This window comes from Lactuca sativa, chromosome 7 (assembly GCF_002870075.4).
Source record: "Lactuca sativa cultivar Salinas chromosome 7, Lsat_Salinas_v11, whole genome shotgun sequence".
In the NCBI taxonomy this organism is placed as follows: Eukaryota; Viridiplantae; Streptophyta; class Magnoliopsida; order Asterales; family Asteraceae; genus Lactuca; species Lactuca sativa.
The window spans coordinates 50,747,652-50,761,008 of NC_056629.2; the positions used below are offsets into that span (position 1 = coordinate 50,747,652).

At 31.6% G+C, this 13,357-nt stretch overlaps 1 protein-coding gene across 3 annotated transcripts; it reads right to left on the reverse strand.

The window, feature by feature from the left end:
- Window positions 1-484: 484 nt before the first annotated feature.
- LOC111905042 (cellulose synthase A catalytic subunit 3 [UDP-forming]) lies at window positions 485-5,762 on the reverse strand. 3 transcript variants are annotated; one of them, XM_042896348.2, is made up of 15 exons: window positions 5,740-5,762; window positions 5,147-5,262; window positions 4,855-5,050; window positions 4,464-4,687; window positions 4,264-4,375; window positions 3,991-4,186; window positions 3,641-3,907; window positions 3,210-3,555; window positions 2,943-3,080; window positions 2,713-2,838; window positions 2,420-2,632; window positions 2,086-2,350; window positions 1,771-1,973; window positions 1,341-1,691; window positions 485-1,268 (listed from the first exon to the last, which is right to left on the reverse strand). In XM_042896348.2, exons 2-15 carry the CDS (start codon window positions 5,165-5,167, stop codon window positions 684-686), a joined length of 3,243 nt encoding a protein of 1,080 aa, XP_042752282.1. In that variant the 5' UTR covers window positions 5,168-5,262; window positions 5,740-5,762; the 3' UTR covers window positions 485-683. The 3 variants fall into 3 exon arrangements, with proteins under 3 accessions (XP_042752282.1, XP_023756500.1, XP_023756502.1); XM_023900732.3 differs by lacking the exon at window positions 5,740-5,762 and adding an exon at window positions 5,543-5,697; XM_023900734.3 differs by lacking the exon at window positions 5,740-5,762 and adding an exon at window positions 5,446-5,589.
- Between the last annotated feature and the right edge of the window lie 7,595 nt (window positions 5,763-13,357).

Consider the following 13,357-nt stretch of genomic DNA (forward strand, 5'->3'; position numbering starts at 1 on the left):
ATTTTATCTTTCATAGCAGGTGTTGAGGGGGGACAAAGTGACGGTTGCACGTGATCTAATTTTTTTGGGGCCCAATTTTTATTATTATGTATTGTATATATGTATATTTATTTAAAATTACAAAACTTATAATAGCGATAAATACTTTTTTTTTTCAAGCTCGTCTTAGGCTTTGTTTTTCTTCTTTATTATTTTTGTGGTTTTGTCTGATTTTTGAGATGTTTGGCCTTCATTTGATGTTATCAATTAAAAAATAGGATTTATTGAAAGACCCTAAACTTTCATATTTTTTCTGCTTTTATTCCCAAAATTTATGAAAACAAGCAACTGTTACTAATTTGTCAATTGGTTAGACAAAACTGGTTTTTTCAAAGTTATTTTTTGTTAGAAGATCAAACCGGTAATTTTTTTTTCATTCTGCAGATCCATTCGGCAGCCTTACCAAACAAGGCTAAATCATTCGGATTCCATAACACGTTTGCCATAACACAATTTGCAACCATATACTCGTTAAACAACTTTACACATTTATAAAAACTAAAATATTAACCTAAAAAACGTATCCCAACTGGAAAAAAACATCCCCAGTTTTTTTCTGCACAATAATTACCCAAGCACCTTAAATACTACCCATAAATATAGACTTAAAAACACTACACATACTCGTACGTCTTTCCTTGGACTCAACAGTTTATTCCACAATACTTAACATCCGGGCCCGTAACCCGAGTCGTAAACGGGTCAATCCTCACCCACAACAACGAGAAGATCGACGCAAGAAGAATCGACCACACAACAACAATCGTCGGCATCCGATTCTGTTTCCCCATCAAACCCTTGAGAAAAGGGTAAAGATGTACAATCACCCAAAACGCAAAGAAGAGTTTACCAAATAGCGGGCCCCACGACTGATACCCACTGTTAATCGCGTACGAAATTCCGGCCACCACTCCGACTAAATTCACAATCAACAGAGTCGTCGGCGCAATCAGAAGCGTCGTCCATTTAAACAAGTAAAGCTCCGCAAAATCACCGTCTTCGTCCGACGCCTTTGAGGTAACAGTGAAATTGGTGTCGATTCCGGCGAGAACTTTGAGCAGACCTTGGAATACCGCGAACAGATGAGCGGAAACACCTCCGATGACCCAAAACTGTTCGTTTCTCCACCACTCATCAATTCCGACTCCACTCCATCTCATTTCGAGGATACCGGTTGCGAAGATGGAGAGAAAAAGTGATATGAACCATAAACTTGCGAGATTACTAATCTGCGAAGATGAAAATGTAATTAACAGAGTAAGAATATGACCAATTTATAGTAGCGTGAAGTTGAAGCAAACCTGGGGGATGATGAATTTTCCGGTGAGAAGACAGACAGCTGGCAGAGTACAGTAGACGACGAGCGGAATTGAGGTGATTGGATAGATTGTTGTGTTGATGTATGCAAAACGTTCGAGCCATTTCAGGCGTCCATTATATCCATACCAAATAGGACAATGTCTGCTGAAGAGAATTTCAACTGATCCCAAAGCCCAACGAAGCACTTGGTTTAATCGATCTGATAAATTGATAGGAGCTGAACCTTTGAAAGCTGGACGTGGTGGCATACAGTATATCGATCGCCAACCACGCGCGTGCATTTTGAATCCCGTAAGAATATCTTCTGTCACCGACCCGTAAATCCATCCGATCTGTAACAAACAGCAAAATGTACTTTAATTTATATATTTATTTGAAGTGAAGTCATTGAGGATGATAGTAATTACTAACCTCAGTTCCCCAGTCTGTTTTGTCTTCATAGCCACAACTGATAACATGAATAGCCTCTTTCAAAAGAGTCTCGGGTGCTGCAGATTGAGGCACACCTCCGTTCTCCATAAGTGTGGATGCAACAAACACAGCTGATTGCCCAAATCTTTTCTCAAGTGTCATTTGTGACATCAGCAATGACTTCTCATCGTCAAGCCCAGCTCCTAATGAAAAATCGTAGTGTTAACATAAATTTCACTTTTGATCCTGTGTTATGTCTTTTTTGCATTTTTTTTTTTTAAAGAAAGAAGGATGAAAAGTGATAGATGGTTGTACCTTCAACGCCTTCTTCTATGTCTTCTAGGTTAAATATTGGCACAGTGGGGTCAACATGTTTACTAGATTGCTTTTTATCCAACCCTTTTTTATTTGATTGACTTTTCTTTTTTGATCCACCAAAGCAGCTTGATAAGAAACCCGCTTCTCTCTTTTTCTTGGGTTTAAGTGGTGGTTCATACCCATATAACGCTGTCCTATTGAAAACACAACCAGTTCCCACATAAACAGGACCTTGAATCCCGTCTAAACCTCTCAAGTTAATCTGTCAAACAAACAAAAAAACAAACTTGTCATAAGAAAACAAAAAATTTGAAAAAATGAAAAAACTTACATCAAAGAAAACAGTGTTTCGATTCGCGTAACGATCATTTCTATCAATTCCATCGAATCTTTGAGGAAACTGAACATAACAAACGTATTTTCCAAGGTTTGGATCCATCATGAAACACATAGCTTCCCTCACTGCTTTACTGTTGTTGATATAATGATCACAATCAAGATTCAACAAGAAAGGCCCATTTGTAAGCACTGCCGAAACGCGAACCTACAGGTTTTCAAAGTTTTTAATGGGTCATTTACGTAAAGATACAAAACTTGAAGGTTTCAACATGAAAAATTACGCACAAGTGCGTTCATGGCACCGGCTTTTTTGTGATGTTGAAATCCCGGACGCTTTTCTCGGGAAACGTAGACTAGTCGTGGCAGCTCATTGCCTTCACTATCGAACCCACCACTCTGACCTAAGAAAACCTGGAGAAGCATCAAGTGTCAGATAAGGGTATAATAGTCATTTGACATCTTTTTTTAAAAAAAAAAAAAGACCAAAATGCCCTTTTTAGGTAATAGAAAATTACCTGGATCATTCCTGGATGATCTCTGGTGTTATTTCCAGGCCATGGTGTGCCATCTTGCATTATCCAGCCCTCTTCAGGGACCTTTTGAGCCTTGGCAACAAGGGCATTTATACGGATTTTGAATTCTTCATATTCTCTCTGCAAGGAGTCGAACATATTGATATAATCCAATTAGGTTATCAGATAAGGGTCTTATGGTCATTTTACATCACCTAGAAATGGTATTATTCATTTCTTAGTAAAGAACAAAGACGTAAATAATCTCACCTTCATAAGTCTGCGATCTTTGACAAATGTTGGCTGAATTTTATCTTTCAAGTAATCAATTTTCTGGTTGAAATACCATTCAGGAGCTCGGGGTTCAATGCTATATTTTTTGCAAAAAGGAACCCATTTTCTTGCAAACTCTGATGTTTCAGATAAAGCTTCAAAAGTCAACATGGCAGCTCCATCATCAGAAACATAGCAAGAAACTTTGTCAACAGGGTAGTCAACTGCAAGAATAGAGAGAACAGTGTTTGCTGTGACTAGAGGAGGCTCCTTTAATGGATCCACTGTACTCACAAAAATGTCAACCGCAGCTAATTGTGATGTTTCTCCTTCCCTGTCATACCTGTTATGACAAGGGTGGGTATTCATGTCTTTTTTCACAGATGACACGCCTAATAAAGAGTCAGATGAGGAAGTATATTTATCACCTCAGAGCTAATCTATCAAGATACGTTTCACGATTTACAGGTAGCCATTTCGGGAACTGATCCAAAATCCAAGATATTGCAAACCAGATCTCACATATAACAGAGAGTAGCCACAAGGGATATGCATTTGTCACTGGATTTGTTATCCGATAATGCAAGAAGATGCAAAGAATCACCAACCGAAGTACAATAACCATTCTGTATGGATTAATCCTTGATGATGGAATTGAAACCTTCCTTGAAAGAGGCTGTCTGGCTTCATCATTCCTTCAGGAAACAAAAACAAAACATTAAAAAAAAAAGTCCTTTCAAATTACCAAAAGTTAATAATAGTCAAATTATTGACTTACAACAATGAGTCATCAACTAGAACATCAGTAGTGGCATCAATATCTTGACCTCTTTCAGAAGCAGCATGGCTAGTTGTCAATGGAACCACATTCTTGTCTTGTTTTAACTTCCATCCATCAACTCTTTCTTTCCATGCAACATTTCCTAATCCTGCAGTTCCAAACTCCCTCACAGGGTCCACAACCCTAATGTTAGCTGCAAAAAAAAAAAAATCTCTTCAAAATGTATCTTGAAGATGGATTAATGTGTTGTTATTGAAGCATAAAACATACGTGATTGATTAACATCACCATGGTAAGGGAGGGAGTGTGTTCTTCTACCCCCTGGTGGAGGAGAGGCCATTGAAAGACGTTCAGGAGATGCTGCAGAGAACTCACCAGAAACCTAACAAAAAACATGATTATATATTAGGGTTAAAAATGAAAAGAATAGTAAAAGACAGAATACTACACAAGTAAATGAAGCATCCAACCTCTTGTGCACTGGTTAGTGAAGGTATGTGGTTACGAGGAATCTCTTTATCATAAGCTGGAGCATTTGTATCTTCCCCTCGTCCATATGTCATGTGCCAGCTCAGCATGCGCTGTGCTATCTTCTGCTTATCAGCTTGACTTTCTGTTAAGGGAAAGTCAGCAGTATTCTCATCAACATCAACATCAACATCCTCTTCTTTGTCTCCAAAAACAGCAGGACTTCCTGTGTTCAACAAAATCAATGAGTTCATGTAAAGGAGGACAAATACCACATATGTTAGATGATACTGTTAAACATCATTCATCCAGAAAGCACTTAATGAAATGAAAAAGAAACAAAGTCTTAAACAAAAAAATAGGGACACTCTGAAGTAAATCAAAAGTCAAAACCTTTTTGTCTCTTGTATCTGGTTTTGCATTGAGGGCAAGACTGATTGCCATCTTTGCGCTCATATTCATAGCATGGCCTGCAAACTGGGAATGCACAGACATCACAAGCAATGAACAATTCTCCTTTTTCTGTGCTGCCAACATTATCGCCACATATCTGACAAACTTGACCTCCCACAGTCTTCAAAGACTTCCCCTGCACAATCAAAACATCAAGAATGTAAACTGAACCAAAAAGGCTAATCTTCCGCTTAACAACTGTAAAGCTTCTAGTGTAAATAAAGATACCAACCCCAATTTCTCCTGATTCCATTGTGCTTAGCTCGAAATCAACCAATTGCAAACTCAACAATCTATCAGCCAGAAATGCTTCTGCGGATCATAGCTAGAAGCCGTAAACGTGAAGACCTGGTGAAAATCACAAAATCAAATTTCCTTATTCTAGCAAATTCATATGAAATTGAGTAAAGGGAGGGTATTAGAAGGTTGAATTCCGGTGACATAGGCTTGCTATCGGATTTTGAGATTAAGAGCAAATCGGTTAATGCAAACATAGGCATGCAGATCATAATGTTCCAAAAACGATTATACCGTAATTTGGTAAATTTGATCGTAGTGCACGCCGTACAAACAAACTACTGAATTTCTTCAGAATCAAAACGACTGGATAGATAATCAGTGAAGTTACCAGATGAAACCCGAACTGAGAACTGAGGACTAAAAGATATTGATCGAGTGGAGAAGATCGATAGAAGCCTTTTTTTTTCTGTATGTCTCTTTGTAAAGGTAACGATTATATGAATAAAACAAAGATATATCTGGTGGGTGAATGATCCAAATCGTACAGCTGTTATAGATATATAATTGATAGAGCAAATTGCTTACCCCAGACGAAAGCGACGCTGTGGCTACTGAATTCCACTGTCAATGCTCTCCTTTCGTCTCCACCGACACCGCTAAAAAAGTATTGTTTCTCTGGTGACTGAATTACAAAAATGGACCCGGTACTATTTGGCCACATGCCCTTTTTGTTCATTTTAGGAAAACAAGTACATTAGTAGTTCAATCCCACTCCCATATGCACACAAGGAGATGACAAAATTGCAAAAATAGTCCTTTGGTTGTCAAAAATAGGTAGTTTTTGTCCAAAAACGTTTGGTGGTGCATTATTGGTCCAATTTTGAATATTTTTAGTGAATTTAGTCCCTCTACACTTAAAAATATGTCCTTATAATTTATATTTTTCATTTTTCTAATTGATAAATATATAAATTAATTTACTTTATTTTTTTTAACTTAAAACAAAGAATAAATAAGTAAATAACTCAACCTCCTCTCATCTTTATAGGAGGAAAGCATCCCCTTCATCACCATCTCCACCCTCTACCCTCTATCATCACCGATGCCTGGAGCAACTGTCGGTGACAACCATTCTTGTCGGAGTTTACCAACAGTTAATTTTCCTCTTTGATTTTGATGGTTGGAGACTTCTTTTCTTGAGGTGGGTTCATTTCTCACCAGAAAACATAAACCCTTCATCTCCTATCTCATCTCGTCCTCCTCTTCTTCAAGATAAATCTAGAAAAAGTTGCACCCTTCCCCTTCAATTTACGATGTCTTGCCCTTTCGATTTACGATGTCTTGCCGAAAAAATGTGCTCAATGGGCTGCATCTGGTTCGCCACAACCACCACCTCTACTATAGATTGATTTCGAAAACACTGGCAGATATGCAGGTACGATGGTCGCCAATGAGGGTTCAGTTGGTCGGAATTATGAATTAAGGGTGAATGATGAGAGTGTCAGACTTGGTGATGGCAAATGGGGGATTAACGCAGGTGACGACAGAGGGGGTGACCTATGATTTTCTCTGACAAAGAGAGAGAGAGAGAGAGAGAGAGAGAGAAGAGAAAGAGAGAGAGAGAGGGGTGGGTTGGATGATATTTTGTTTTTATTTTTTAAAGAAAGAAATAAGAAAATACGTAAAAAAATTAAAAAAGAATTATCGAAGGGCATATTTGTCATTACAGGTTGGGTTTGGACCGAAACTACAACAAAATGTCAACCATAGGGACAAAAACCACACAACCTATCCAAAATTGGACAATTAATGCACTACCAAACATTTTTGGACAAAAACCACATAATTTTGACAACCACAAAGATCATTTTTGCAATTTTTTCTTAGGAGATTGTCCTAACAAAGTAAAATATATAAGAATGTGATTATGTTTGACTAAATTTTTTATTTTTAAAATAAAATAAACACCAATTTTATAAAGATATATTCAATGTAAAACCATTCGTTCATAAATTGTAAGTTAAAATCAGAGTTATAAAGGAAAGCATCGCGAAATCTTAAATCATAAATCTGTTGATGTGTGTGTACAATTACGTTTTCGCCTTCCCACGATATGATGAAGTACCTAAAAAACATTTGGGTTTTGTTTGTTTGTAGATAATCTAAACCTCTTTTGTCTGCATCGCGTAGACCACACACGAACATTGGCCTTTGCAGACTGATTGATTCTTTAGAAGATTGCAGACCTAGAAGATTTGCACATTCTCTTCTTGACCGTAAACCGCAAACCAAACATATCAAAGTTGCTTTGAATAAATACTCTCAATTTCCAAAGAAGATCATGTCTCCTCAACACATTTCATCATTAAAATCTTTCTTTTATACATAAACAACTACAACCTTCTTCTTTATTGTCAAGCACTATATACACAAAAAAATGGAAGGTGGAGAGAAGAAAATATGAGTAACTAAGAATGGAAGATAATCATACATACTTATAAAGCTAGCATTTTTTCTTGAATCTCATGCATTTGAAACACCCATTTTTTTTTCCTTTCACCACATTCATTTGAAACTCCCATGACTTTTCAATTTCTTTATAATAATAATTATAATTTGGTAAGTAGGTTAAATAAATATCAAATCTAAAGTGTAATCATATATAAACTAAATTTCAATATTAAAATAATATCTATGTTTTTTAACATTTAACATATTATACTTAATTTATTAGTTTTAATATATTGTTGGATGTAAACCATTATCATTTTAAAGGTATAATTTTTGAACAATTTGTATAAAATACTTAAATTATTAATTAAAATATAACATTATAAGCTCAACTTAAATATAAATTTTATTTAACTTAAACAACCCAAAGATTATTTTATAAATAGTTAAAAGTGATAAATGGTAGTGTCTTTCTAATAATGATTGTAAGTTGATTAATAAGGTTAAATAAATATCAAACCTAAAGTGTAATCATAAATAGACTAAATTTCAATTTTAAAATAATATATTTACTTCTATTTATAAAGTTATGTTTTTAAATTTTAACGTATTATACTTAATTTATTAGATTTAAAATGTTATTGCATGTAAACCATTATCAGTTTAAAACGACAACTTTTGAACAATTTGGACAAAATAATTAAATTGTTAATTTAAATATAACATTACAGTGTCAACTTAAATATAAATTTCAGTTCCACTAAAAAAACCAAATAATATTTTATAAATAGTTAAAAGTAATAAATTATAGTGATAAATGCAAAAACTAAATTGTAATATCAGTTTAACTAAAATATTTCCTAAATATATTTTTATAATCATTAAAAATTTTCAAATAAGTAGCTTAAAATAACTTATAATAACAATAGTTAAAAATAACTCTATATAAATGATTATATTGTTATCTTTAAAATCAAAAAATAATGTTTGATGTTTTAAATATTTATAATGATAGAAATTAAAACATTAAGCAAATAAATTTTTTAAAAAAAATTAGTTAACAATAACAACAACTATAAATAATTTTAAACCATATATAATATTTAATTTTATTGATGTGTAACTCGCGAGTAGAAGTTCATTCAAACGATTGAGATTATGACGTTATAATGGATGTATATATATTATCATATAATTCAAAATAATCAATATATTATATCAAATTAATATACGAATTATTATATCAAATTTAACAACGTTAGTGTTATATTTAAATAAATATAAATTTATAAAGACTTCAACTATATAGGTTTTTCTGTGCATTACAATGCCAACTCAAATATAAATTTCAGTTCCATTTAAAAAAGTAAAGAATATTTTGTAAATAGTTAAAAGTGTTAAATTATAGTGATAAAAGAAAAAACTAAATTGTAATCTCAATTTAACTAAAATATTTCTTAAATATATTTTTATAATCGTTAAAAGTTTCCAAATAAGTAGCTTAGAATAACTTACAATAAAAATATTTAAAAACAACTCTATATAAATGATTATATTGTTAGCTTTAAAATAAATAAAAAATAATGTTTGATGTTTTAAATAATTATATAAATTTTAAAAAATTAATTAACAATAAAAACAACTATAAATAACATCAATTCATATATTATATTTAATTTTATTCATGTGTAACTCGTGAGTAGAAGTCATTCAAACGATTGAGATTTTGAAGTTATAATAAATGTATATATATTATCATATAATTCAAAATAATTAATATATTATATCAGTTTAGTATATAGAAATTATTATATCAAATTTAACAATATTACTGTTATATTAAAATATATATATATATATATATATATATATATATATATATATATATATATATATATATATATATATATATTTGTAAAGACATCAACTATATAGGTGTTTCTGCGCAACGCGCGGGCATTCGACTAGTGTTCTTATATAGGCAAGAGAGGAAAGAAGAAAATATGAGGAACTAAGAATGGAAAATAATGTTCATATATAGACAAACAAATTTTCAATTAATCATTCTATTAAGTTGAAGAAGTTGAAAAGTTTTAGAGTTACAAATGAATATGGTTAAAGACAGTTAAGTAAAAAAGTTGTAAAGTTTGAGAGCTTCAAATCAATATGGTTGAAGATAGAGGCTATAGTTGAAACATATTGATTTAAATGACCTCTTTTATAAGTTTTACTAGGCGAATCCCCGCGCGTTGCGCGGGAATAGAATTATATAGTTAAAATAATAACTTTTACCAAATTATTATTTAATATTTCTACTTTGAAATAAAATGCTAGTAGTAAAGCAAACATATAGTTAACATATTAGTTTTATTAAACATTATAGTTTAATTTTTAAGTCATTATGATATATACAATTATTTGATAATTTTATAAACTGTTTAAAATTGTGTAAATTATATATCAAATGAATGATAATATAACGGGTAACAAAATGTATGAACAAAAATATGAACTGCAACTTTTAGTAACATAAAAATAGAAAAACATCTATTATAACATTTGTATTAAATATATATATATATATATATATATATATATATATATATATATATACACACACACACACACAACGAATAATAATAAATATGAAAAATAAACACTATAACTTTTAATAACATAAAAACACTAAAACATCTATTATAACATTTATATTAACTCTTCATATTTAATCACAAATCTCTTCAAATACATTAATGTTTTAAATGAGAAAAAACTTTACAACCTTATAAAAGAAAGGAAAATAAAAAGTTATTAGTGATTACTAATTAATAATCATAAGTTGAAAACTCTTGAGTTGTAACTAATAAATATACATAAATTAGAAAACTCTTGAGTTGTAGTGTGAGTTTCAAATGAATGCGGTACTTGAAATTGTATTATTATTATTATTATTATTATTATTATTATTATTATTATTATTATTATTATATTCGTCTAAATAATTGGTTTTGATGCATCATTTAATCCCTTCAATTATTAAACATAAAGATATTTAATTATAAATTTAAATTTATAACATACATAGGTGCATATACATGTTAAACAAATCACATATAATATATATATATATATATATATATATATATATATTCGTAAATGTCATATGTAATTCTTATCGTAGTAATATGGATAAATTTATTTCATATGAAGAACATATCATGATAAGTCTATCATAATTACATATCAAATGTTCAAAATTATGTTATCTTTTAAATATGTTGTGTAGGATATTCCAACAAAAAAAATAATATAAAATAAACATAATAAAAATAGAAAAACTACAATCAAATAAGTAAAAGCATTGGGTGGTTGAATATATAAATAAATATGTTACATAAACATACATTTAAATCAAAAGAAAAAACTAACATTCGTCAACTTTGCTCAAACAAAAAAACCTATATCCATTTTATGAATCTTCTTTCTTCATTTAACATCATTCAACCATAGAAACTTGATGACAATTTTTCAAGAACCTGCAATCAAAATATTTTTCTTGAAAAAGAAGAATCAGAAAGATATTCCAAGCAAAACATTGATGTTTGGAGAGTCACATTCAAGATTGAGTAATACACACAAATCACATATAAAGATTAAATGAGAAACTGAATATAAAGAAAAAATAGAAAAGCTTCATTTGTTTTGGTTGAAAGAAAAAATCATATTACAATTACCATCGATGCGACATAACCCATTTCTTCAAATCATGATATTTGGATCGTGAATCCTTCAACTATATGAAAACTTTTGAATCATAATATATTCAAATCCTTCTTACATGTAAGATTTTATATAACACAAAAGACACAAAATATTGGCCTTTTTATAGTAAACTTTTCACTAAATGCTAATTAAACATAATATAAGTTATAAAACTTTTGAGTGTTAAATCATAACTAAGAAAACTTTTGAGTTGCATTAGTTAAAAAAGGGGTTTCAAATGCATGAGATTCAAGAAAAAATACTAACTTTATAAGTATGTATGATATGGATATAGATAAATAAGTCCATCAAAATACCACAAACTTATCTTTTGCTTCTCATCAAGCAAACTAGATTGTTGTTATACTATTATATCAAAACTTTGTTCACCAACATCACATAGAATAACCCAATTTAAATTCACCAGTTATGTCTTGCTTTAATGCATATATCTGTGTTTAATTCCTAAATAATTCCCAAATTCTAAATACTAACAATTCTCATAAATGTTCCCCACTTATTTTGAACGACATTTATTTCTACATCCCCCTGAATACATCATCAGAAGATTTTTCCTAACATCAAGGTATTTTTATTAAATTCTCAAACATACATATGATAAAATAACCTAGAAATAAAAGTTATAACTTGAGTCACTAAAACTTTGGCTTTTGGTAATTTACCTTATTTCTTCACTTTCTCATGATATTTAAAGCTTTTATTGACTCAAAAAATCTTAGACATTTTTTTCTTTTCATCTTTATCTCTTTTTTTCCACAACCTTGTCACTTTTTTTTCAATGACTCACTTTTTCTTTCAACCAGTGTTGTAAAAATCCCGATTAGGTTCCGATTAATCTCTGATTAATCCTTAGGCGCTACTCGACCGATTAGAGAGCGCCTAGCGATTAATCCATGCCTACACAATGACTGAAACAGTAGAACCCGATGAAATTTTAACATTTTGAAGAATTTATATCTCAATATAAACTATTTGAGGTATGATTAATGTTATATTTATCATATTAACCTATTTTGTTATGATATTAGTGGAATTTACAAACTTTTATATGATATTAGTCATATTTAATTTTTTTAAATATAACAAATTAACAATTAATGGTCCCCGATTAATCTCTACTAGCCGATTAATCCCTTAACCCTCCACTGATTAGCTAACGTCGAGTGATTTTTACAACCTTGCTTTCAACTAAAAACCTAAAAGAAAATGTATGCTTAAACTTGGAAACTCAACCTCAATCTTTATTGGTTAAATATATTAGTCTAGTGTGCAACAATTATATAAATTTTTCTAGATATATGTTAGTACACAATGCAAGACTTTTTATGTCCTCATTGTATGCATTAAACGGATAAAAGTAGATAAAATCTAAAAGGAAGAAAAAAGAACAGATTCTCGTGGGGTAGTAGTGGTGAGATCGTAAAGATTGTTGTGGGATGGCATTGAAATCTCGAATAATAGGTGGAAAACTGGACTCTAGAAATCTGAACATCCTTGTTGAAAACAATGGACACTTGGCAAAGAAGTAGGCGGACAACTAAACTTCAAAGCTCGAAAATAATACTTTGTATGTGGTTACCCCACGTCGTGGCAAGTAGTGGACCACGACGTGGTCCTTGGAACTCCAGTCTCGAGAAAACCTTCGTCACGATGTAGAGTGAAAATTGGTGCGTTGCGGTCTTCAAATGTCGGGAAAATCAGTTGCGATTTGATGGTTTGCCATGTCGTGGGTTAGCTAAGCTTGTGGCACGGTTTCGTGACAATTCATATTTCTTCATCGTTGAATGAATCAACCAGTCTTGAAGTAGCTAAATTCTCGACCGGTCCCTCATATCAATTTTTTCTCATATGTAACAGTGATAGCTTCGTAGACTCCGGTTTTGCTCCAAGTCGAATGTGCATCCCACAAAACGCTTCTTTTTTAAGGAGTCATGAGTCAGACTCCTTCCCCCTCTACGTTGTTGCGGAT

Bases quoted from the DNA above. Each gene is read 5' to 3' on its own strand.
- LOC111905042 (XM_042896348.2), bottom strand. From the start codon at position 5,167: ATGGAATCAGGAGAAATTGGG. The intron at 5,051-5,146 runs GTTGGTATCTTT...TTGATTGTGCAG, and splicing joins TGGAATCAGGAGAAATTGGG to GGGAAGTCTTTGAAGACTGT. The intron at 4,187-4,263 runs GTATGTTTTATG...TTTTTTTTGCAG, and splicing joins TGGTGATGTTAATCAATCAC to CTAACATTAGGGTTGTGGAC.